General features: G+C 40.1%; 1 protein-coding gene across 3 annotated transcripts in view; it reads left to right on the top strand.

Moving 5' to 3' along the window:
• The window catches only part of Map2k4 (mitogen-activated protein kinase kinase 4), a 125,060-nt gene extending 109,864 nt beyond the window's left edge, over window positions 1-15,196 (top strand). For all 3 annotated transcript variants that reach the window (XM_045131347.1, XM_045131346.1, XM_045131348.1), the window contains 4 exons: window positions 3,648-3,725; window positions 6,882-7,030; window positions 11,530-11,575; window positions 12,725-15,196. In XM_045131347.1, the coding sequence (XP_044987282.1) occupies window positions 3,648-3,725; window positions 6,882-7,030; window positions 11,530-11,575; window positions 12,725-12,838 (387 nt within the window). In that variant the 3' untranslated portion in view covers window positions 12,839-15,196. The remainder of the gene's footprint in view (window positions 1-3,647; window positions 3,726-6,881; window positions 7,031-11,529; window positions 11,576-12,724) is intronic.
• Window positions 15,197-25,706: the final 10,510 nt, after the last annotated feature.

Raw genomic sequence — 25,706 nt, 5'->3', positions numbered from 1 at the left:
ACACTGCTCCGGATGACACCTACTAAAGCACTCCAGGGCCTCACTACTCCAGAAAATGAGCTAACCAAGAATTTAAGAACTGATGATCCTTACAGGATGGTTACAGTCTTGGTTTAAGAAAATAGAAGAGTCCTGGTATCTTTCTTGTTAATAGTAGCTGAAATTCCTACATCTCTAGGCTGCTGCATAACCCACTGTGTCCAGAGTCTAGTTTAACACTTAATTGAGACAGCTGTTAGCAAAAGGATGCCTCTGACTAGTCAATGCAATGACCTTTCCTTCTCCCAGAGAAGGCAATCTCTCACTGTCATAGGAATAAGAAAATAAGCTATAATTTAAAAAAAGAAAATTAAAAATATGAAAATCAGAACAAGAGTAAACAAGACAAAGAAGGTGGTTTAGCAGTTAATGTGCTTGCCTGCAAAGCCTAAGAACTCATGTTCTAATCTCCAGGTCCCAGTCAGATGCACAGTGACACAAGTACACAATGTCTCATGTGTGTACCTTCTGGAGTTTGTTTACAGTGGCTGAAAGCCCTGGCATGCCCATTCTCATTCTCTCTCTCAATCTCAATTTCATCTCTTTGTCTGTCTGTATGTCTGTCTCTCTCTCTCTCTCTTCCTCAAATTAAAAAAATATATATATGCTAGCAGACATGGTAGTGTACAACTTTAATCCCAGCATTCAGGATCCAGAGGTAGGAGATCTCTGTGAGTTTGAGGCCAGCCTGAGAGTACAGAATGAGTGCCAGGTCAGCCTAGGCTAGAGTGCAAACCCTATCTCAAAAAAAAATTAGGGCTGGAGAAATGGCTCAGTGGCTAAGACACTGGGCTACAAAGTCTAATGACCCAAGTTTGATTCCCCAGTACCCATGTAAGCCAAATGACAAGGTGATGCATGTGTCTGAAGTTTATTTGCAGCGGCTTGAGGCCCTGTGTGTGTGCCTGTTCTCCCCCCCACTTCTCTCTGCTTACAAATAAATAAAACCCAAAATGAAATCAAGTAAAAATAGGATGGTCCATTTTCAATACAAAAGCACCTTAAGGAAGCTCAGCACTTGCTTGTCAGTGCTACCAAACTCCTTCATGCACTCAAACTAAAGGTTCAAAGTATATATAGATTATTGACTAGTAGACCAAAGCAAATGTGCCATGTTGGGGGAGGGATGAACTCATGAGGTCTTTGTTAAGAAATACAGACCTAGGACTGGAGTTAGCAGTTAAGGCAGTTAAGGCATTTGCCTCAAAGACTCTCTGGGACCCATGTAAGCTAGATGCACAAGGGAGGCACATGCATCTGGAGTTCATTTGCAGTGGCTGGAGGCCCTGGCGTGCCCATATTCTCTCTCTCTCTCTCTCTCTCTCTGTCTCTCAAATAAATAAATAAATAAAATATATTTTTAAAAAAAAGAAATACAGACCTAATGAGACATGTGGGGAAGATTGTACTTCCCCTTTATAGTTGGGATTTTCCATATAATAGTGTGGAAAACCATAGATAGCAGGAAATGGAGCCATTTCAAGCTTAGTCCAGGAATCCCAAACTACTGAGGACTATAACTGGACACCACAGAGCTCCATCCTCACACCTTGTAACCCTCCTCATCCATTGACCAACATTGCTCTTATTAGCATGGCAGAGAATACACAACTGAAAACTGTGTGCGCCATGGTTTATGCTACACCCCCAGAACTGCCCTTCGCATGATGCAAATCGCATACAGGAACCTGCTTATAAAGCACCTCACTGTAACTGTTTAAGTACTTTTCCCAAATGGAGACTTTGAAAGCCCATGTCTCTACACTGTAGGTGAGACTATAGCTATTAACTCAGCTATTGCTGTCTTGCAGTGTGCTTACTTCAGAGACTTTTGATTCTGGTCTAAAGGGTGAATTCATTCACCGTCCACCAGCTTACTCCTGAATTTCAGATGTCATCTCTTTTCTATTGGCAAAAACCTACAGAAACGAAGTAGACATCACTCCCTTATTGCCAAGACTGTCTTAATTAGAGTGGAAGTGTTTGCATTTCACCTCCTGGGGAATCAAACCTGGGTCCTTTGGCTTTGTAGGCAAGCACCTTAACCACAAAGTCATCCCCTAGCCCTAGGTTATCAAGTTGTAGTGTCATCTCTTTTGTGTACATTTAGTGTCATGCATTTCTGTTAGAGTGCTACCTTAATTGCATCCCATGAAGTTTTCTAATTTGTAATTTTGTTTTTATGTAGCTCAAATTTTTTTAAATTTAAATATTTTTAGATCCTTTTTGATCCATGTTTTATTTAGAAGTATGATGTTTAGGGCTGGAGAGATGGCTTAGCACTTAAGTGCTTGCCTGTGAAGTCTAAGGACTCTGGTTCGAGGCTTGATGCCCCAGGATCCACGTTAGCCAGATGTACGGGGGGGGGGGGGTTTGCACGCATTTGGAGTTTGTTTGCAGTGGCTGGAGGCTCTTGTGCGCCCATTCTCTCTCTCTATCTGCCTCTTTGTCTGTCTGTCTGTCACTCTCAAATAAATAAACAAAAAATTGAAAACAAAAAGAAGTATGGTGTTTAATCTCTGAGTATTTGAGAATTTTCTGGGTATACTTATGTTAGTGATTTCTATATCATCTGAAAACAAGCTTTGCATGATGTCTGTTCTTTGAGATATGTGCCAGGACATTAGTGGGTAACCCATGGAAGTTTTTGAAAACTTTTCATACTGCTCTTGGTTGAAATATTTTCTTGTTTGGCTGTTTGATTGAATATCTGAGATTTTATGTAATGCTTACCTGACCAGGCAAATAAATATATTTAAAACTGAAAACAGAGCAAATAGCTTTCAATGGATATTGATGTGGCATAGTACTTACATTCACGCACAAATATATAAATATCCAAATTAGTTGTTGTTGACAGAGAATGTAATGCAGTCAGCTATTAAGCTTTCAGGATATTTCTTTAAGCTGCAATTACTCTCAGCCATAAAAAAAAGATCCATTGCCAACTCTGTGCTGTTGTTTCTCCCTTGCTTTTCTTCTCCATCCATGACACATTTTGTAAAGCATAGCGTACCCTTTACAGAAATTCCTAAAAGATTGATTTTGTTGTTCATAAGATGATCTAGTGCTTTAAATTTACATTATCTTTAAACATAATGGAAGTGATAAATTTAGCTCTATTTTGAAAAATAGGTGGTATAATTCTAATAATGTTTACTCATGTTTTTCTAATGTGCCTCACATATGCCATGGTATAACTTGAAACAAAGTATGAAAGTCAAAAGACTTAGTCCACGCCCCCTTATTTACCACTAATTGCTACTAATCTGGACTTTGTAATCTTTACTTTGTACATTATTCTTGGTTTCTTTCTCTCCTTGTAACTAACCATTCTCAGTTTGGGCTTTGAGTACATAGGGGAAAGATTGAAGTCTTGCTGTAGTTCCCTTCATCCTTCATGAAGTTTTTGTTTTGTTTTTGGTGGTAGTGGTGATTTCTTTTTAATATAATGACAACCTTCTGTTACTCCTAGTCTGGCTGTGGAAATGAATTCTCTAGGAAGGTGCTGGCATTCCAGTTATCTTGCTCAGCTAGCCATTGTTTCCATTTGCCTGTTCCTTAAACATCAGCGTGATTTATAACTTTGGTTTTTCCTTTTGTTCCAGCCTGAGAGAATAGACCCAAGTGCATCACGACAAGGCTATGATGTCCGCTCTGATGTCTGGAGTTTGGGGATCACGTTGGTATGTTCATGTCAATTAAAGTTTGTCATAATAATGTAACAAATCTAAAATGAAAAACACTGAAGAAGAAGTATTAGAAAGTTAGTGATGCTTAAATAAGCAAGCAGAAACAAACACTTCTTTCTTACCTAAAAGCTGTATTGAATTTTTTTTTATTTCACTGGTATAGCATTTATTTTCTTATTGCTGGGGCAAAGTACTTGACCAGAAGCAGCTCATGGAAGGAAAGGTTTATCTTGGCTTACAGTTTTTTTTTTAAATTTTTTCCTGATTTATTTTTATTTATTTTTTTTGAGACAGAGAGGGGACATGCCAAGTCCTCTAGCCACTGCAAATGAACTCCAGACACACGTACCACTACCATGTGCATGTGGCTTACGTGGGACCTGGAGAATCGAACCTGGGTCCTTAGGCTTCGTAGGCAAGTGCCTTAACTGCTAAGCCAATTCTGCAGCCTTTGGCTTATACTTTTGAGAGTAAGTTTTATTATGGTAGGGGCAGCATGGCAGAACAAGTAGCCAGATGTCACGTTTTGTCACTGCAACAGAAGGAAGTAGTCTGCTCTATCTCTGAAAACCCAGTAGGTTGGACTAATAAACCTTGAGGTCTGCCCCTGTGACACACTCCTCCCACAAGGCTCTCCCTCCCACAGGTTCCACACCTTTCCCAGATTGCACCAGCTGGGGACCAAATGTTCAAAACACATGGGACAAAGGGAGCTCTTTTAATTCAACCACCACATTCCTGTCCTAGTCCCCCTAGAATTACGTCTTGTCTTCTAATGCAAATTCATTAGTCCAACTGTAAAAGTCCCCATAGCCTTTACAGTCCCAACACTGCTCAAAAGTCCAAAATCTTTCCAGAGACCCAAGCCAGTCTTTTTACTATAAGCCCTGGAAAATCAAAACACTAGCTGTATACTTCAATACATAATGGCATTGAGTAAACTGTAATTTCAAAAAGGGAAGAATTGGGCATGACAAGGATAGACTAAACCAAAGCATGATAGAAAGCCAGCAGGTAAAACATCAAATCCTGCAACTTGGACTCACAATGAAATCTTCTTTGATCCAAAATGCTTGGGCAACTCCACTCTCCAACCTCTTAATTACATTTTGGGCAGAACTGCAGGAGCCAGTAGCTTTCCCAAAATCTTGGGGTCTCCTCATTTGCAGTTTCATGCCATGGCTACATAGAGCCTCTATGTAGGAATTTTGACCCTTGCTCATATTTTCCAGTCTAAGTGGCTTTTCAGGAACCATTCATAACTTAATGACGCTGTATTTCCTGCATTTGTCATGCTTCTTAAACCAGTATAAGGAAAGCTTGCAAGTTTGTAAATCCAGGGGAGAAATATGCCTGACTTAGAGGAATAAGAAACTGCTTCAGCATTCTTCCTTCAAGCCATTCCTTTCAGAGAATCAGCATGTCTTCACTTGCCCCAGTGCAGAGCATATGGTCCATCCTCAATGGTGGTAATCTCTTAAACAATCTCCACCAAAGCTAGTCTGTTTGCTCCAGATCCTAATTTTCCTGTGCCACACATCACATTTTTCATATCTTTCTGCTGAGAACTTTTTATGCCACACACACCAGTTCATCAACTTAAATTCAATTTTGCTCAATTCTCAGGGAAGAACACAGCCAGCCCCTCCCAACAGAATATCAAACAAACTGTCTCTAGCTCAGTTACTGGCAAAGTCCTTCCCTCCCTCCCCTACCCTCTCTCTTTCTTTCTTTAATTTATTTATGAGACCAAGAGAGAATGGGTGTGCCTGGGTCTCTAGCCATTGCAGACGAACTCTAGATACATGTGTCACCTTGTGCATGTGGCTTACATGAGTATTAGGGAATCAAACCAGAGTCCTTAGGCTTTGCAGGCAAATGCCTTAACCGCTAAGGCATCTCTCCGTCCCTTGGTGCAAGCTTTCTGTAGCAGGGTACCTTGTGGTTGCTGGGACAAAACACCCAACCACAGTAGCTCATGAGAGGCAAGGGCTTATTTTAGCTTACAATTCCAAGAGAAAGTTTCATGATGGCAGGACAGGCAGCCCGGGTGTCAAGTTTTATTACAGCGGCAGAAAGGAAGTAGTTTGATCAGCTAGCTTTCACCACCCAGTGGGATGGACTAATAGCCCTCAAGGTCCTCGCCCCACGATACATACTTTCTTCACTGTGGCTCTGCCTCCCAAAGGCTCACAACTTTTTTCCCAAATTGCCACCAGCTGAGGACCAAGTGCTTAAAATACTTGAGACTGTGGGGGACATTTCGATCAAACCACCACAATTGGGTAGGTTGTTAATAATACAAAGTTACTTCTTGCAATTCTAAAAATTGGGAAGTCTAAGGTCAAGGCCTTGACAGCCATTGTATTGGGTGAGCTGCTTTCTGGCTAATGGAGGGTTTTGCTATCTTCAAATGGCAGTAGGGGCAAGTAGAGGGACCTGTCTTATAAGGATTAAGTTCTTTAGGATCAGACCCGGAGTTTAATTGGTAGAGTCATATATATTAACTCTGAAACCTTATTCCAAACATATCTACTTTCTCAGTAATGTTTATATTCATATGGCACCTAAGAATACGTGTAGATAGGAGAGTACTATAGTCATGCGTGGCACTACTGATAAAGATATGGGGTTAGTAATAAGCACACTAATTTTATTAATTACAAAATCTGGGCATGGTTGGGTTACTATAGGATTTGCACATGTTTCCTCTGACTTTCAGACAGGATTCCTTTTTGTTGAATGTCCTTTATACTTTACAAAGGAGCCTAATCACTGTTTTGGACTGTAGCCTCCCATGCAGGTGACTATAGAGTATGCCAAGAATCTGTTCTGTCTACAGAAGGTTGGACAAAATCCACAGTCTCTCATACAAAGGGATCAGAACCAGAGGCTTCTCTGGGGCCCAAATCATGGAAGTATATTTTAGTATTGTTTGGTATTTAGTTGTAGTCCTAGTCCTTGAATTTGGTTGAGACACAGTTCTCTGCCTTACCTACCTTCCATTTAACTTCATGATTCTGCAAATCCTGCCCCAGCTTGATCTGAGTATGACACAAGGTGTGGGTTTGCATTGGTGCCATCACCCTTCCAGTGGGAAGTTTTAAGTAATCTCAGTGCCTTTTGCTTTCTCCTCATCGTTCTCCTTAGTATGAGTTGGCCACAGGCCGATTTCCTTATCCAAAATGGAATAGTGTATTTGATCAGCTAACACAAGTCGTGAAAGGAGATCCTCCACAGCTGAGTAACTCAGAGGAAAGAGAATTCTCCCCCAGTTTCATCAACTTTGTCAACTTGTGGTGAGTACTTGATTTACTAATGCTCAATCATGCAGTGAGAACAGCCAAGTGACTTTATCTTAGCTCAATATCTTAGTTTATATAAGAGCAGAGGGGCCTTTCTCACATCATCCTACATTGGGACTGTGAGCCCCTGCATTTGTATGGAAGGCTACAGCCAGGCTGGGGAGGCATTACTCTTTTATCCTATTTATTCAGGTATTAGTGCCAACAGCTGTGGACAAGCTCCTGCCTCCAGTGCCATGTTAAATGTAGTGAGACAGATGATGTGCTTCTAGTGTGATTCTTAATGACATCACATCAGAATCTCATGGATACTTTTACTGTGTTAGGTACTTTCTGGATCACATTTTCAGATGTGGAGATCAGTTCTCATAAAACCTAAACTGTAGCTGAATATGGGTAAGATAGCAGGGGCAGGCCCAAAGTTTAATTGCTAGGACCATATACATTAGCTCTCTGAAACCTTATTTCCAAGAAGTCATGAGCTCTACACTTGATGATGTGTACATTATCAGTAATGTTCATATGCATATGACACCTAAAAATAAACATACGTAGATAGGAGTGTAATGAAGTCATGCTTAGTACTGTTGTGACCTGTTTTATAGAGAGCTTTTGGAGGTTATCACTTGACAATTACGCATTTTACTTATTTTACTTATATGATTTAAAAATACCTTTTCTTTCTTATTTTGAAATATTTTCATTTACTTATTTGTAAGCAGAGAAGTGGGGAAGCAGGTGAGAATGTGCATGTGGGAGCCTCTTGCCATTGGAAACCAAACCCTCCAGATGCATGCGTCACTTTGTGTAGAGTTGAACCTGGGCCAACAAGATTAGCAAGCAAGTGTCTTTAATCACTGAGCCATCTCCCTAGCTCTACTATCTTTTCTTATGCGTTCTTTTTTCCCATATTCATGTATTCCTTATTTATTTTTAAACATGCTTTTTGTTTCTCATCATTTTTCTTCTGCCAGGACTACTGTTTTTCTGTGTTAGACTTACATTTAGAACCTAACGTTGTCTTCTTTTTGAATAATAAGAAACATCAGTTTGATTATCATTTTTAATCCCTTTCATCATCATTAACCAAATCCTACCTTGTTTTGGAGAATTTAAGGAACTAGGTACAAGCCTTAAGGATGACTCAAATTGGCTGTTTTTTTGTTTTTTTTTTTCTTTTAAAAAATACTGGTTTGTGCTAGGCATGGTGGTACATGCCTTTAATCCCGGCACTCTAGAAGTAGAGGTAGGAGGATCACCATGAGTTCAAGGCCACCCTGAGACTACATGTTAATTCCAGGTCAACCTGGACCAGAGTGAGACCCTACCTCTAAAAACAAAAAAAAAAAACCTGGTTTGCACACAATATACATTAGATGTTGCTGTTCTGTACATTTGGTTTTTATAAATATTTTCTTAAAGAGTCTTATGTAAATCATAGAGCATGATATCTAAAATAACCTTATACACCCTCCATCAGTGTTTTTTCTTTTTTGTTTTAGTTCCTAGATATCTTTTTTCATTTTGTTTTTATATGCATAGCACCTGTGTTATATTTTTCCCCTGTTCCCCTTGATACTGGAGTAGACAACAGTTATGAATATTGATGTCCCATGTTTTCCAAGTGTTTTTGTAATCCCACATCATTTGGAATCATTAGGGTTCTTAGGTGAGGGATTTATTCCTATAATGTGTTCATGGTAGATCTCCATGATTATTCTCTCTCCCATTATTATTTTCTTGGATATTATTTTCTCTAACCTGTGACTGTCAGATTTCTTACTAGTTTCTTTATAATCCACTATTACCTTGGTCCAAACTATTCTTATTATAGGCATTCTACTTGTAATGAATAGGTAAGCATGCTGCTTCTTATTCAGAATTATGTAGAACAAACATCTTAAAAGGGTAATTGCCCCAATGAAGCAGAAATTGACTTTGGGAGACAAAAAATTGTGGATTTCCACAAAGAGCTACAGAATATAACCAAGCTATATATGTCTACAGCATTTAAATTTCATGTGTCAAGTGGCAGTAATGACAAAAGATTGAGGAACATTGTTTTAGATACTTGTTGTTAATAGTTAACATGGTTTTCAAAGCCTGACCTTACTTTATTGTTATAGTCACATTTCTCAATATTTCCTTTGAATTACTTCTTTACCATGTTGAATTTAACTGCATATAGAGGATAATATGGGAGAAATTTTCATTACCTTTTGGTAATACTTTTTAAAGCAGCATACAGAGAGCAGCTGAACATGAGAGAAAAGATTGATAAAATTGGATTTCATTACAAGTAAAATCTTGTACTGATTAAAAGCACTGAATGAAATGGAAGGCCACCGAGAAGCAGGCTGTACAGATAGTTGACAAGAGACTTGTGCAGAGGATGTAAAGAATACTTGTAAGTGCAAAGTATTTAAATGTGAAAATGACATCCGCAGGTGGCAAAATGATAGCAGAACACTTTTAAAAGATGGTATTTAAGGGCTGGAGGGATGGCTTAGTGGTTAAGTGCTTGCCTGTGAAGCCTAAGGACCCTGGTTTGAGGCTTGAGTCCCCAGGATCCATGTTAGCCAGATGCACAAGGGGGCGCATGCATCTGGAGTTCGTTTGCAGTGGCTGGAGGTCGTGGCACGCCCATTCTCTCTCTCTCCCATCTGTTTCTTTCTCTGTCACTCTCAAATACATGAATAAAAATAAACAAAAAAATTTTTTTTAAAGATATTTAAGAAATTGACCACCTGTTAAACATATGAGAGGGTGCTCACTTAGCATGATTAGTCATCAGGGAATCTTAAAAGTGTGGCAGTTTGGTACAACTCTGAAGCAAGGGCTAGCAGCATGGTTCCATGGCAAAGCATTGGCTGTCCAAGTGTGTCAGCATAAGTGCAGATCTCCACAACACGGAAAGGTGGATCTCATAGCATGTGTATCCACAGCTTTATGGGAGCAGAGACAGGAGAATTCCTGGAAGTTCATTAGGTTCATTAGCCAGCTAGCCTGGCATATGTAGCAGCAAATGGTAAGAGACCCTGTCTTAAAGTAGGTGGAAGGCAGAAAACACTGGAGGTTGTCTTCTGACCACATGCGCATTCTGGCAGGTGTGCATCTGTACACATACACATTGCAAATGAGACAGTCATTACAGAAAGAGTCTAAAGCAAGCATCTTGTATTGGAGTGCACATAATGCAGTTCTTTGGAAATCAGGCCACATGTAATATAGCTCCCCTAATTCAGCCAATATATTTACTGTGGTCTAGCAATGTGAGTGACATATACCCAGCTAAAGTATGGGCCTCAGTATGTTAAAAAAAAATACCCCAAGACTGTTCAGCCTAGAGACAAGCTGTGCTAGGGAGCCTCTTTGAGGAGATACTGAGGAGGTTTGCAACTGCTGCAGCATTTCTTACAATGGAAGACTAGGCCTTAACTGTTGAAGAGGGAACTGAGTAGCACATTGCAGCATTCAGTACAGAAGATGTGCATTGGTCCCCTTGCTACCCCATAGGGACTGACTGAGGCCTCATGTCCCCCACAGTGAATACTATAACCCCACTGAGGAGGGTCCCCAAGATAACAAGAGGTGGGGTGAGGGGATTTAAGAATATATCCTGTTGTATATAAAATAAATTTATTTATTGTTAGAGAGAAAGGGAGGGAGTGAGGGAGAAATTGGGCGTGCCAGGGCCTCTAGCCACTGCAAATGTGCCACCTTGCTCATCTGGCTTACGTGGACCTGGAGATTCAAACCTGGGGCCTTAGGGTTTGCAGGCAAGTGCATTAACCACTAAGCCATCTCTACAGCCCTAAAATAAAAATAAATGTACAATAGAAAAAGCAGCACTGAGTTTAGGATACATAGACTTTATTGCTGACACTAATTTTGACAGGAAAAAAGTAAACTCAGGTAAGAGGAGAGTGGTGATTAAGATACAGGCTAAGACAAGTGAGGCAAATAAAAGAAGGAAAATATCTTTGATAACTTTAGCAAACAAGATAGACTTTAAAGGGAATATATCAACAGGGCTAAAATTTCTATACTGAAGTAACAATGCATTAAACTTTTGGTACAAAAAGGTAGCTAAAATTTTAAAAAAGGAATAAATCAATGTACTTTACATCCTAGGGTTTCTAGACTTGTTTTCTTTATGGGTACTCTCTTACAAAAATCTGCATGGATGTGTGTGAATGTGTTCATAAAACTTGTACACACAGTATTGTACTTACATCTGTAGCATTCTGTGTAGCAGTGTTTTCATCAATTCTCAGCACTTAGCCTTTCTTCACTAATGATACTCTGATGAATGTCCCAGGGCAGTTTTCAGGTACAGGCTGTCTGCTGTGTGTATGCTTTCCTATGCTTAGCAACTTGTCTGTTTTGTTATTTTGGGATCTGAAAGAAAATTGATTCTTTGTAGTATTTTACTTGTGAAAAAAATTGAATAAATGTGTCTTCATCTTAACACTTCATTTTTGTCATTTTAGCCTTACAAAGGATGAATCCAAAAGGCCAAAGTATAAAGAACTTCTGGTGAGTCTGGGACTTCAGGGAAACATGCCCACCCACATCCCTTAACATGCTGCCTTTTACTCAGCAAGGAATGGGTCCTCTGGCTGCTAGCTTAAGCTGGTTATTTTTTTAAATGTTTTTAAACAAATATATTTAGAAAGCAAATTTGTATTTACAGTATTTCCTAGTTTACTAGTTCAACTCTAAAGAAATTTTTTGATCTTCAGCCAGGTGTGGTGGCATACACTTTTACTATCAACACTTAGAAGGCTGAGTCAGTTTAGGCAGATCACCATGAATTTTACTACAAACCAAGTTCCAAGTCAGCCTGGGCTAGAGTGAGACCCTATCTCAAAAAAAAGAAAAAATCTTAACATGTTACAAAATGCTCTCAAGTAATTTTCATTTTTCACTGCATAATATATGTACTCACATGTAAGCAGTCTATTGGGTGTGGTCTTACTTCTTACAGAGAACATAGTATGGTTAATGATACAGGAATAGTTGAGAAAAAAATCCAGTTTTACTTCACATTGAGCTTTTAGCTTTCCAAGTATGTTAAACCAAACCTAGGTCAACCTAGCACTGCTTATAAAGATGCTCAGGTGATGTACTTAGAGACACTTTAGAGAAAGTAAGTAACAGTGAGGGAGAACAGAAAGATATGTTGGTGCAGCAGATTCTGGCCCACCAGCTCTGGAGAGTGCAGGACAGAACGAAACTCACTGGGCAGATCTCTGTTGGGCTTTTTCCCAATGGAAATTAGGAAGTTGTGAAACTGAAAACCGTTTTGTAAGGTAGCTGTGCTACCTATGGGGGAGACATAGGCTTGGGAGTTACGCTGGTGTCATAGAGGACAGCCCCTGGGGCGCATGTAGTTCCTGCCTCAACAAATGCTCTCTGATACACAGATAAGTCCTCAGACTCAGTGCTGGGTGTGTGTGTGTGTGAGGGGGGCTCCTTCAGAGCTTAGCACTGTGTATCTTATCCAGATACACCCATGTCCAGTAGTATAGCTGCATTTGTTAAAGGCACACTTGCTGGATTGATGGTCTACTACAGCTGTGGGTAGTCAGAAGCCTACACTTCAGTGCTGTAGAAATTGAGAAGAGTTAAGCTTAAGCTCTGATACAAACTTGATGTTTTCTTCTTTTTTCAATTTTCTTTCAGAAACATCCCTTTATTTTGATGTATGAAGAACGTACCGTTGAGGTTGCATGCTATGTTTGTAAAATCCTGGATCAAATGCCAGCTACCCCCAGCTCTCCCATGTATGTCGATTGATACCCTGCTACAACAGACTCTAGAAAAAAGGGCTGAGAGGGGAGCAAGACATAAAGAATTTTCATCCTGTATCACAGTGTTTTTATTGCTCACCCAGACACCATGTGCAATAAGATTGGTGTTCATTTCCATCATGTCTGTATACTTCTGTCACCTAGAACGTGCATCCCTGTAACACCTGATTGATCACACAGTGTTAGTGCTGGTCAGAGAGACCTCATCCTGCTCTTTCGTGATGAACATATCCATGACACATGGAAGTCAGTATGATCAAGCTGTTGACTATGATTAGATCACATCTTAAATTCATTTGTAGACTCAAAACCTGGAGATGCAGCTACTGGAATGGCTTTGTCACACTTCCACATACTGGAAGGACACAGTGATGGATGTACTATGTGTGTGCATAGAGACTCGGGTTCAAGTGAGAGGAGCTTGCACTGTCAGTGAGACACATTGCCTTCTGGAGCTGGGAGACAAAGGAGGAATTTACTTTCTTCACCAAGTGCAATAGATTTACTGATTTGATTTTCTGTTGCTTTACAGTCACAGTTAATGTTTGGGGATTGATGTGCTCAGCCAGATTTCCTGTTTAAAGTATGTTAAATTAGAATGAATTTATTTTTACCAAAAACCATGTTGCATTCAAAGAGGTGGACATTAAATATTGAGACAGGACAGAATGTGTTCTTTTCTCCTCAACCAGTCCTCTTTCTCATGGGAAGACTCAGGAGCCTGCCACTTGTCACAGAAGGTGCTGCCAACTCAGTTCCACCTGCCACTAGCCACCAGGACAGAAAGAAGAAATAAGTACAGAGGGCAAAGTTTACACAGATGCTTTTAATTCTAGTACCTTGTCTGGAACAACTTGTAGCAGCTGTGTGCTTCCCTGGCCTCACGCTGATACTTCACCATCATAATCCATCAACAGGGAGAAGGAGCAATGTGCCTTGATAGATGAAGATGTCTTGTAGGCAGTAGAAGACTAAACCTCAGTCTGCTTCTCGCCATCACTGGTCCAGATCTGCAGTTTCTAATCTCTTCCCCTTTCCCAGAGGTCTTTTGGCGCCATGTGACTTTTGCTTAATCCATTATTTTACCTTTTTGTATACAAACACCTTTGTCATTACCAGAGATTTTCCTTACCAAGGATATTTTAGTCCCAAGTCTCTCACATGCTCTGACTGAAAAGGCTGAGAAAAGTGGGCCCAGTTATTTGGTAGGTGACAAAAGCAGTCTTTTCTAGAGACATGATTGATGAGAAGATCTGAAACGGCAATCTTCTAGATAGGCTTGTCTTGTGCTGGGATCTCTAGCAGCTCACCACCTCCCTTGGAATTGGAGTCCTACCCAACCCCTTTCCTGAGAAAGAAAAGTCAAAGCCTTAGACTGGATCCGAGAGGCCCCTGTGCTCTTGGCTTCACTCAGCCCCAAACAGGCTCTTGGAGGTGCGCCTTCCGCTTCCCAAGCACCGTGGTTAGGCTTTGCATGGCATCTGAGCAGCACTGGAGGATCGTCTGAAATGCAGGTGATGCCATTACAGAATCAAATCCTGGCAGGTATTGCTGTGTCTCCTCCCAGAGTGACAGTCATAAATACCACAAAATCATACAGGGAGAATGGTGCTGTTTAGTTACATCCTATTAATTGAAGAATTCAAAAATGATTCCTCGTTTTGCCCACTTGCCTAATTTCCCTGTTTTCTCCCTCATGGTATCCTAACCCTTACCTTTCCCAGTGTTGTGAATGGAGACATTGCTGTATGCCTTCTTTCAGCCACACCAAGCCATCGTCCTCTGTTGCTCCCAGGACTCAAGAGGAGTTTGTTTCTCTGGTGTCAGCTTCCAGTCTGGCTCAGCATAGGGTCACTTTGCCATAATGCAAATGGAGATAAAAGCAATTCTGACTGTCCAGGAGCTAATCTGACCGTTCTGTTGTGTGGATGACCACATAAAAAGGCAATTTTAGTGTATTAATCATAGATTATTATAAACTATAAACTTAAGGGCAAGGAGTTTATTACAATGTATCTTTATGAAAATAAAAGGGTGTATAGTGTTCACAAACTGTGAAAATAGTGTAAGAACTGTACATTGTGAGCTCTGGTTATTTTTCTCTTGTACCATATAAAAGTGTATAAAAATTATCAAAAAGCTAATGTGCAGGGATATTGCCTTATTTGTCTGTAAAAATGGAGCTCAGTAACATAACTGCTTCTTGGAACTTTGGAATATTTTATCCTGTATTCTTGTTTGAATTCCTCCTCTATTTAAGATATATACATGGAATCAAAGTGTTTATGTAATAGTTCTATCCTTTTGCCTGCAGGTCAGTTGTAATAAATCTAGGATGTGATGATGCCTTTGTCATTTGATTTTCTGAAGTCATACCCTGAGAGGGGAAAGTCAATTATCTGTGCATTTCACATTGGGGGAAATTATCTCCTTCTAGAAGTGTTGATGTCTTCTTTCTTTCCCCCCTTCCTGATCATGGCAGTATTGTCTCTAGAGTTGCCCTCTTATGTATTGCCAAAGAATAGCTTTGCTATTGGTGTGAATAGGTGCGATGCAGTCTTTTCAAGTTTGTTGGATGCCCTGGCCTACCCTCACTTTTTAATTTAATATTTATTTTTATTTATTTGTGCGTGTGTGTGCGCTTGCACATGTGTGTGTTCATGCTGGGGCCTTTTGCCACTGCAAATGAATGAACCCTAGATGTTTGTGCCACTTTTCATGTCTGGCTTACATAACAGGAATTGAACTCTGGTAGCAAGCTCCTTCAACACCTGAGCCATCTTTCCATCCACTGTCTTTACATCTTAATGATGACAGAAGTGGGTATAATTCACCCTGAGTTAGAGTGGACAGGTATACCCTTAGCTTTCTGCTTCTAGTACTGTGGCTTCCAGTGTGAGATTAGTTGTAAGTGCTCCCTGAGAGAAAGAAGTGGGTGACTAAAGAGCTTTAGTGGGTCAGACCTGGATTGCTGTGGCCAAGGAGGTGAACAAAAAGCCCTAGGAGCCTGAAGACAGATGAAGTGAGGTAGTATCAATGCTGGTATTGTTACACTACCAGTCACTGAGCAGATGCTGCCTCATTGAGCTTACAGTAGTAATTCACCTTTTCTGTCTCATGCCTGTTCCTAAATTGAGAAGCAGATATGGCAAGTGTCAAACATTCTTCAGAAAACGGGTGAAGTGGGGGAACCCCTTGCTAAGCCTCAGCTGTAAGGAGAATGATAATCCCAGGAGTTCCTGTGTCCCTACCGAGCACCAGGTAAGACAGTAGCAGGAGATATATTGCACTCCCTATTTGATAGGACACTGCCTTGCTTGGATTTTTTTTCTCTCTTTGACCCTGAATATAGTTTATCACAATAGGTGGTAGCATCTCCTTTCAATAATATTCTAGCCCAGATGATACAAGAGAACAGAACTGAGACAGATCCAAGGTTGTAACACAAAAGAAGCACATTTAAAAACAGCTACCATTAAAAAAACATGTCATTGGGCTGGAGAGATGTCTTAGTGGTTAAGGCACTTGCCTGCGAAGCCAAGGACCCAGGTTTGATTCCCCAGAACCTACATAAAGGCACATGCACAAGGTGATACAAATGTGCAAGGTGGTATATGCACACAAGATGGCACATGCATCTGGAGTTTGTTTGCAGTGGCTGGAAGCCCAAGCCCCCCAGTTTTCTCTCACTCTCTGGCTCTCATGAGAAAAACTGCTTTTAAAGCAGTGTTCTGCACTTGAGTGAGTGTGAAATATATTTGCAGATACTGTGCTCATAAACCTTCCCAAGGCCTGTTTTGTAATGAGTTGAAGACATTTGAGCTTATTCCATACAAAGGCAGGTCTACCATTTTCTTAGAACTCTAGATCCTAGTTGTAAAGTACAGTGCTTAAGAATTTGGGTTAGGAATTGTCTTCTAATAGCACAAGAGTGTGCCAGTCACAGAAAAGGAACATAATATTCTTGTAGTTTGGATGGCGGCTAACTGGTTTTGAAAAGACCCTTGGAACCTTTCTTGAAGGCCCAGCAATGCTTTTCTATCCATAATTCTTGACCTTTTGATGTGTTGCCTCACAGAAGTCAGCTAGTTAGTACTGTTAAATATGTGAAGGCCTGAGACAGCAAAACCTTCCCTTCTCTACTTCAGAGTTGTTCAGAAAAGTGTGAATGTAGATAGAAATTTTATTCTTTTTATTTTTAAATGTTTTTTTATTAACATATTTTCTATGGATACATCATGTTCTATTGCCCTCTTTTCATTCATCCCTGCTCCCATTCTGTTGGGGACACTCTTCAGTGGGGTTGTGGTTATTCCCCATAGGGTTGTGGTTTATGCTTGATCTTTGACAAAGGAAATGCAAATTATTTCTATATTTGAGAGAAAGAGGCAGAAAGAATTGGTGCATTAGGACCTTAAGCCTGCTACAAATGAACTTTCCCTTTTGCGCATGTGTGACATTGCACGCTTGTGTAACTTAGTAAACATGATTATACAACTATGGCCATGCTCTATGAATCGGTAATTTAAAAGAGGACCACGTTTTACTTTTACAAAATAAAAAACATGTGTTGGCAAATACAAAAATTATAGACATTAGTAGATCCTTAGGTTTCAAAATTTGAATTGAGCTAAGCATGGTAGTACCAATGCTGGGAAAGCTGAGACAGCAAAGGACCATCATGAGGGACCTTGACAGCAAGACACTCTTGAAAACATCAAGATTTGAGATACAAGAATTTCAGAATACTCATCACGTGATGTACACGTGCCACATTTTGTGTGTCAGTTTGTGTTATTTCTGCCTCTTAACAAATGTGAGTGATCTGTAAAGGTTCACATATATAGTCCCGTGACTACATATGTTTTAATTCCTCGTGACTATCCCAGGAGTAAACTTCTGTGGCAACTAAATTGAGGAGCTGCCATGCTGTTGTACAAAGCTGTTGTGTTATTTTACTTTTCCACTTTGCTATGAGCTTTATGATTTTCTTACCCATATATTTTTGGTTTTACCCAGTTTTAGTTCATTTCTTTAGATAGTGTGAGCAGAGGCCGACTTCACACTTTTTACACATGGCTATCCCATTTTTATAGCATACTTGCTGAAAGGACCATGCCTCGTTCTTGTTGAAAATCATTTGTTCGTAGGCATATGGATTTGTATTTGGATTCTCTAGTCTATTTATTTATATGTCTGGCCTTGCACTAGTACCGCACTGTCTTGATTACCACGAGTGAGACATCCTGTTATTTTCAGGGTCCTTAGCTATATACAACTTGCAGTTCCAGCAGGTTTTAGAATCATCTTTTCAGTTTCTACAGAGAAGTCAGCTGAGGGTCTCACTGAAATTTTACTCAATCTGGAATAGCCGGGGGCGGTGGGGGCCAGTTTACCATCTGAATGTTGTCTTCCAATCCATAAACATGAATGTTTTCTACTCTGTTAAAATCTTTTTTCATGTCTGTATAAACTCCTTTATGACTTGTAAAATTTATGATTAATTGTTTTTTTTCATTTTCAGATGGTCATTGCAAGTTTATGGTTATGATTTGTTTTCCCCATAGGTCTTATATCCAGCAACTTTGCTGAATTAATTTTTCCTAATAGTTATAAGGAATATAATAGGTTCTTTCAGCTTTCATTTCCCCCCCCTTTCTGTGTGTGTGTGTGTGCACGCGCCTGCATGCACACATGTGCATGTGGGGATGTGTGCATCCCTATCCCACGGTGCATGGGGGGAGGTCAAAGGGCAACTTTCTGGGGTTGGTCCACATCTATGCACTTTGCTTGAAGCAAGTGTCTTGTTCGTGTTGTTTACTGTACTGTGTGTTCCAGGCCAGCTGGCCCTAACGCCTTCATTCTTGCTGTAGATGTGCTGGGATTACAGAAGCCCACCACAGCTTTGACATGGGATCTGGAATCCCAAACTCAGGTACTCAGGCTTGCACTGTAAGGATTTCATCCACAGAGCCATCTCCTCAGCCTCTTCAGTGTACAAGATCATGTTATCTGAAAGTAGTTTTTATTTTTCCTTTCTACTGCTATATTTACATTGTGCCAATCTTTTCTAATATAGAATATTTAAGTGTCCTTAGTGATTTTTTTCCACATATTTGTAGATTTTTTTAATATGGATGCTCTAGGGTTTACTATATGTACCTTAATTAAATCAACTTGAAACTTATGCTAACTTGAGCAATATATGGAAATATTACTTTGACATGCATGTTTCCCTCTCTCTGGTGGTGCTCACATAAGAGTCCTGTGTTCCTTAGTGTTGGGATTACTGGCTATTTGCCTGTTTTATTGTGGTTGGATTATTTTAGTGGTCTGCTTCCTCCTCCTCCCCTCCCCTTGCCCCCTCATCTGGTTTCAGCTTCAGGCATTGCTTCTGAAAGTTGAGGCTGAGTTCGCCCACATTTGCTTTGCTATCAATTGGACTCTCCTTGGCCACCTTCATGGATTAATCTACTGTCAGTTGGCTGCTCCATTGTTTTCTGCCATGCTCTGAGCAGACGTTGTGGTTCCTTTGAAGGACACTCTTAAGGTCCATATTTGGTTCTGTTATGCCCAAGGGTAGGGTTTCTATAGGGATTTGAACATAGAAGAAGGGGATGGGTACATGATTGGTTGAATTAAACAGTAACTGCACTCTCTTCTGATTGGCTTAGGATTTTGGCAGGCAAAGTTGGTGGGTGGGAGCTAGGTGACTAAGCAACAAGCAGCAATATTTGTATACATACATACATACATTTGCATGTATTTCGATTGGCCAAGACAGGGAGGTAGGAGGGATAAATTTCTTAATTGGCCGGGGCAGGGAGGTAGGAGGGACAAGTCTTTGGCAAGTCTCAGGTGTCCTGGGCAGGGGTCAGGGCAGCTGTCCCTTTGTTCCTTTGTCTGAGCTGAAACTTGTAACTTAGGCCTAACCAGGACAGCACTCTACTGAAGCCTGACATGGCGTCATTCATTTTCTTCATTCCCCCCGCTCTTTGTACCATGAGGAGCCAATCTTAGATCCCAGTTGAGTTAGTGGGTGGAGTCTAATTGTATATACTGTGATCATAAAACTATAAGCTGTACTGTATTAATGCGTTCCCTAACAAAAGCAACTAATCTATTAATAATGCAAGGTCCTATGTGATTAGCAACAAAAATAAAAGTAATGGCTCTGCTAAAGCAGACAGCAGAGTTGTTAACCATGGAAAATGACTGAACCATGACTCAAACCATCCTCTCAGCTTTTTTAAAATTCTCTCATACCTTCACCCTTGAGTCTTTAATTATGCCTGAATGGTTGATATAAAAGTAACATTTTTCCCTAAGGCCACACATAGTCCCCCTTGCTAGAGGAATAATAAGTTCAACCCCTGTCTATTACATAATACAACCTCAGCTAAGGAATTTATATTTTTCTCTTAGTGAGTAATGGACGTTTTTAGACTCTGAATGTCTAAGTTTATATTTGATGTTTTCCTTGAAGGGTATGTGTTGTAATGTAATGCCTGTTCTTGTCCCTTCCAGGCCTGCATTGGGAAATCTCACCAACCAGACAGTAAATAAGGCACCTGGATCATACCCAGTAACATACAGTCTTATTCCCCAGGTCTTTTCATTATCCCAGGACACCTGTCTCCCTTTTTCTATAAACTTGAAATGAAATTACAGGTCTTATTTCCTTTTAAGGGAGGGAGGTAACATGGTCCATTTTTGTCCCTGGTCTGGTTCAGTGCCATGGTGATTAGGTCCCCCTTAGTAGGTGGATTTCAATATACCCTTTTGGTAGACACACATTGCCAGCCAGCACAGTAGAAGGCTTTAGATCCCCCACAGCCCCCTTTGATTCTTGCTTTCCCTAAGTGCCCAGCATACACAGAAATAAGAAATTTCCTGATTCACCACAGAGTCCCATGAGTCACTTGCTAGTTGATGGGGGTGGAAGATCAAATCAGGAAACCAGGTTCCCCGTGGGGCAAGATGTGATTTGGAGCAAGCAATTTCCCCCATGGCAGTGTTGGTTATGTCAGATTATAAACTTAGTGGGGAATAGCTGCCACAATATGTACAGTTAGAAGCACAGTCAGGATCAGGAGTTGAAGCTTGAGTGGGGTGCTGGGTTTCCATTGTGGCAGATAGTTCTCAGGTTCAGCCAGTGGGTCTTCCGGTCAGATGTGGGTGGGTGTGATGAATCCAAGTGGCAATTTTGTCCATTTTCACAGTGGTAGGTGTGGTCAGGATGAAGACATAGGGTCCCTTCCAGCGGGGTTCCAGTGTCTCGTCGCACCCAGTCTCCCAGATTATTTATATGTTTTACATATTTACATATTTTAGATTTGAAAACCCTTTGAACACCTCTATTTGGTTTTTTTTTTTAATTTAATTTATTAGTTTTCTTTTCAGCAAATACAGGCAGTTTGGTACCATTGTTTAGGCTCATCCATGATCTACCCCCTCCCATTGGACCCTCCTTGTTGATGTAAATGTTTTATTTTTTATTACAGGATTAAAACTATGGGGAAAAGATGTCTTAATGTTTGTTTCCCCTCGTGGAAAGCTCTTGTGTTACTTAATAGGCCATTCATATATGTAAGGTATTTTGTATCTTAGGTTATACATTTCTCTCTGAGTGTTTAAGACTATGCAGATAGCCACATGCAATTAAGGATTAGTTTTGGAGGTCACTAATGGCTCTCCAAAGAGACTTTAGGGACACAGGAGTAGCCCCATAGTTTACTGTTGTCTTTTGTCTGTTAGGATGAGTCACAGCTATGCTGGCCAAGTAGTTTTCCCTTCTTTGGGAAGTCAGGAGGACTGATTGGTCCTCAATTGTGACTTTCCTGTTTCAGACTATTCACCAATTTTGTTTGGGTCTCCATATCCTCCCTGCTCAGGAAGACAGGTGACTTACCAGGGGGCCAGTGTAGAAGTGTCCCATCATCTCCAGTGGCCTCATGACCTGGGAGCACTGGCTAAAATATTGGCGCCTCTTGCTCTGATGATTCCAATTGGCTTTGGCTTCTATGTAGGTAATAAACACTTAGAAAGGTAGTTACACCAGCCTGGGTGTATGTACATATAGAGCACATTTAATTACTGAAATAAACTTAGTTAAAGAATGGCACAAGGGCTTTTAAAATCATTTTGTCCTATCTTTAAAATTTTTGTTGCACTGTGGCAGCATAAGCCATATATCTGAAGTATAGAAAGTAGGCACATCTTACATTTTAAATATCTAACATTTTTAACTATAGGCAGAACCTGTTACCAGTCTTGAAAACAGTACCAGATGATTAACAAACTTAACTAATTTAACCTAGAAATTATCAGAAAAGGACAAGTAAGACAGTGTAAGTTCTTAGCACCCGTGTTTGAAAACATCTTTGATTAGTTCAGATACCTGTGCAGGTACAAATTACCCCAAATTACCATGGAAACAGAACCATAGAGCTTGAATGTGTTTGTATTTTTTCTCAGATGAGGACCATAGTTTGAGCATGAGGCTGTACCCTAAAGTAGGGAATATGTCTTAAGAATTAATTTTGTTATAATCACTGGACTTAAGATATCAAAATTGAGACAGTTAGTTTACATACAATAGAGTAGAATCTGGTCTTTTCTGAGCCAAAACAATTAGCTAAATATTAATATAACCCTTGATAAATCTTTTTGAAAGAAAAAAACATTTGACAACCAATGATTTTGGCTTGAACTTGATAGCCATTGATTTTATGTACCACATAAATTTTTGTTAACATAAAACAATTTTTAGGTTTTATGCATGACTTAAATTTGATAAAGCTTAAGCAAGCTATCCTAACAAATCCCAGGAAGATTTAAGTTATTATTACTGAAATTAAGTCACATTTAAACCTAAGTGATTAAACCTAGTTATGACCATTCAATAGAATTAGCATAAATAAGACAAAAGCTATCTGTAAAGTCACAATGTCTTTAGGTATGAGTACTTCACCTTTGGAAATTAACCATTTCTATGTGAGCCTTTATCTTAAGAATAGTTAAAACCTTTATGAAAAGAGGAACCTAATTTACTTTACTGAGAGAGTCTTAAAGCCAGTTTTATAACGCTTAAATCATAACAAATTAGCATCAGTGACCTGCTAATGAGTGAGGCCTTATCATAAGACTCAGTTTCTCCACTGATTAAAACCTTGGCATCAGGCAAACATTTGATTTAATCCAATTAAATGTTTCAATGAAGGGGCCCTTCCCCTGATATACACATTAGGTAAGTCTGATGCTTGTCTTATGTAAGGAGTTTGTAACCTGATTAAATACCTTGATTCAGTTTACCTATTTAACATTTTGTCTAGTGAGAAATTTTATCTAACAGATATGACTTTAGGTGTTCAACAGAGAAGAACTAAAGAGAACCACAGTTATATGCTGTACTCCTTTTTTTCTTGTCAGAGATAATTGCCCATTTTGTCTCAGTCAGAGTCTGGGGGACACATGGCTTAAACTTGCATGGGGTCTGAGATAAAGGTTTTTTATTTTATTTTTTTAAGAGTCCAGCTTTTTATGAATTTAAGTAGCATATATTGGAAAGCAAGAGTAAAATGAAATTACAGAGCAGATAGATAAGCATCCTGACATTCCTTATTCTATTTTGAAGTTGTTTGTTTTTACATAGTAAATTTACCCATTTGCAAAACACAAGGTGATAGACTCTTGTCTATGTTTAAGCTGGTTAAACCTCCAATTACATCTGTACTTAATGGCTTTGTGACCCACCTAGCATAGGCATCACCTGTGTCTAATATAGGATGAATTTAGATTAAGACTATGTCCCTATATAAAACTTTTAGAGTATCCTTAAGGGTTTGTAAACAGTTGAAAAATCTCTAACTTTAGGCATGGTGTTTAGGTTTAGCCTAAAAAGTTTTTTCCTACATATGCACATCTTTATCCACATACTTTCACATTCTCATTTAAGTACCACTCAAAAAGCATTTTTAGCGAGCATTTTATGTCCCAATATTGAAAAATTCCTTCCCAGGTCCTTCAATTAATTCATCTTATCCTCTTGTTAGCCACCTTTCTTATAAGGCTATTATAAAAAACTACACCAAATTAATTAATCCTGTTACTCACTAAAAAGTGAGTAGTCTAAAGACAATTTTATGTCATTAATACCAATAAGAGACTAAACTAAGGCAAATATTGTTGCTATCTTGAGGCAGGCTGGCCTAGAAGTCAGGTTAGTTGCTTCCTCCTTTTAAGTACATTACAATGTTTTTTTAATACCTGACAAATTATGTTACCCCTTTAGAGAGAATTCTGTTATTTTTAATAATCCTCTATGAAAATTGAAGTTGACCTAGAACGTAAATTCAGTAATTATATTTATGATAACAAAAGTGACAAAGTTGACACTTTTTTTTTCCTCTTGCTGCTTTTTGGTGCGCCGTTGCCGCTGGGCGAGTCATGTATACACCTTAAATCAGCCCTGCCTTACTTCCGCCACTCTCCAGGGGTCTGTCTAGTACACATGGAGGTAATGGCCCAGACTACTGCTGGGGGGCCAAGGATTCTGAGTACCTGAAGGGGAAAAAGAGGGGATCTTCCACCAGAGCCCGCCAAACCAGAATATAAGGGATCTGGTCTGGATGGCCATGAGGTTCTTGGAAGATGTTTTCCTGGACTTGCTGTATGATTGGTAGGTGGAAGGTGCCCTCTAGTGGACAACCCACGTTAAAGGTAGTTCATTTGTTCCTGCAGAGAACAATGAGTTTACTTTTTCTTTCTTTAAGGTAAGGCTATGAGCTCTAAATTTAATGTCCTGAAAATGGTCCATCACTAAAGAAAGCAGGGTAGTCTGCATTTGTCCCATCAGTCCAATCACAAAAAACAGTAATTCCAACAAAGAACAGAACAAAGACAGCAAGAGTTCAGCTGGCCAGTGACTACAAAACAAATCTACCAAAGGGATGAAATCGCCTTCTGGCTGGCCTGGGGCACCCAGGACTTGCCGTTCAAACAAAGTGGCCTCTAGGGGTGCGTCTGCCCCAACCACTATTTTCTAGTGAATGGAAGAACGGACAAATTTTTAGGAAAGACAAAACACAGAAGCACAAGACAGAAGCACATTTAACAGCTGGTGAACTGAGTTCCACATGTTGGTGGTCCTTAGCAGTCTCTAAGGAGGTCAGAGATCCCGGACGAGCCCCCAAGTGTTATGCCCAGTTCTTGACCCCCCCCCCCCCCCCCCCCCCCCCCCCGTGACCACCAAGGAGAGCCAAACATGTATGCAAGGGCAAGGAGCTTTAGTTTTGGGCTTAAGTTCGGTCTCTTGACTTCACCAACACAGTGGATCCATACAAGAGCCCTGAGTAGTGGGAGGGTAGGGTTTTTATAGGGATTTGAACATAGAAGAAGGGGATGGGTAAATGACTGGTTGAATTAAACAGTAACTGCACTCTCTTCTGATTGGCTTAAGATTTTGGCAGGCAAAGTTGCTGTGTGGGAGCTAGGTAACTAAGCAACAAGCAGCAATAACATTTGCATGTATTTTGATTGGCTGAGACAGGGAGGTAGGAGGGATAAATTTGTTAGTTGGCTGGGGCAGGGAGGTAGGAGGGACAAGTCTTCTGCAAGTCTCAGGTGTCCTGGGCAGGGGGCAGGGCAGCTGCCTCTTTGTTCCTTTGTCTGAGCTGAAACTTGGAACTTAGGCCTAACCACAGCAGCACTCTAATGAAGCCTGTCATGGCATCATTCAGTTTCTGGGTCCTTCAGTTCTTAACTGACTCCAGGAGGGATTCTTTCAGCTCTCTGACTCCCCAGCTTGCTCCTAGAAATATTCTAGTCTATAGTCTAAGCTGTATCTTCCTTAA

This window comes from Jaculus jaculus, chromosome 12 (genome assembly GCF_020740685.1).
Source record: "Jaculus jaculus isolate mJacJac1 chromosome 12, mJacJac1.mat.Y.cur, whole genome shotgun sequence".
NCBI classification, from domain to species: Eukaryota; Metazoa; Chordata; class Mammalia; order Rodentia; family Dipodidae; genus Jaculus; species Jaculus jaculus.
Note: the sequence above shows the minus strand (reverse complement) of the source record. Positions and strands in the feature narration are given on the sequence as shown.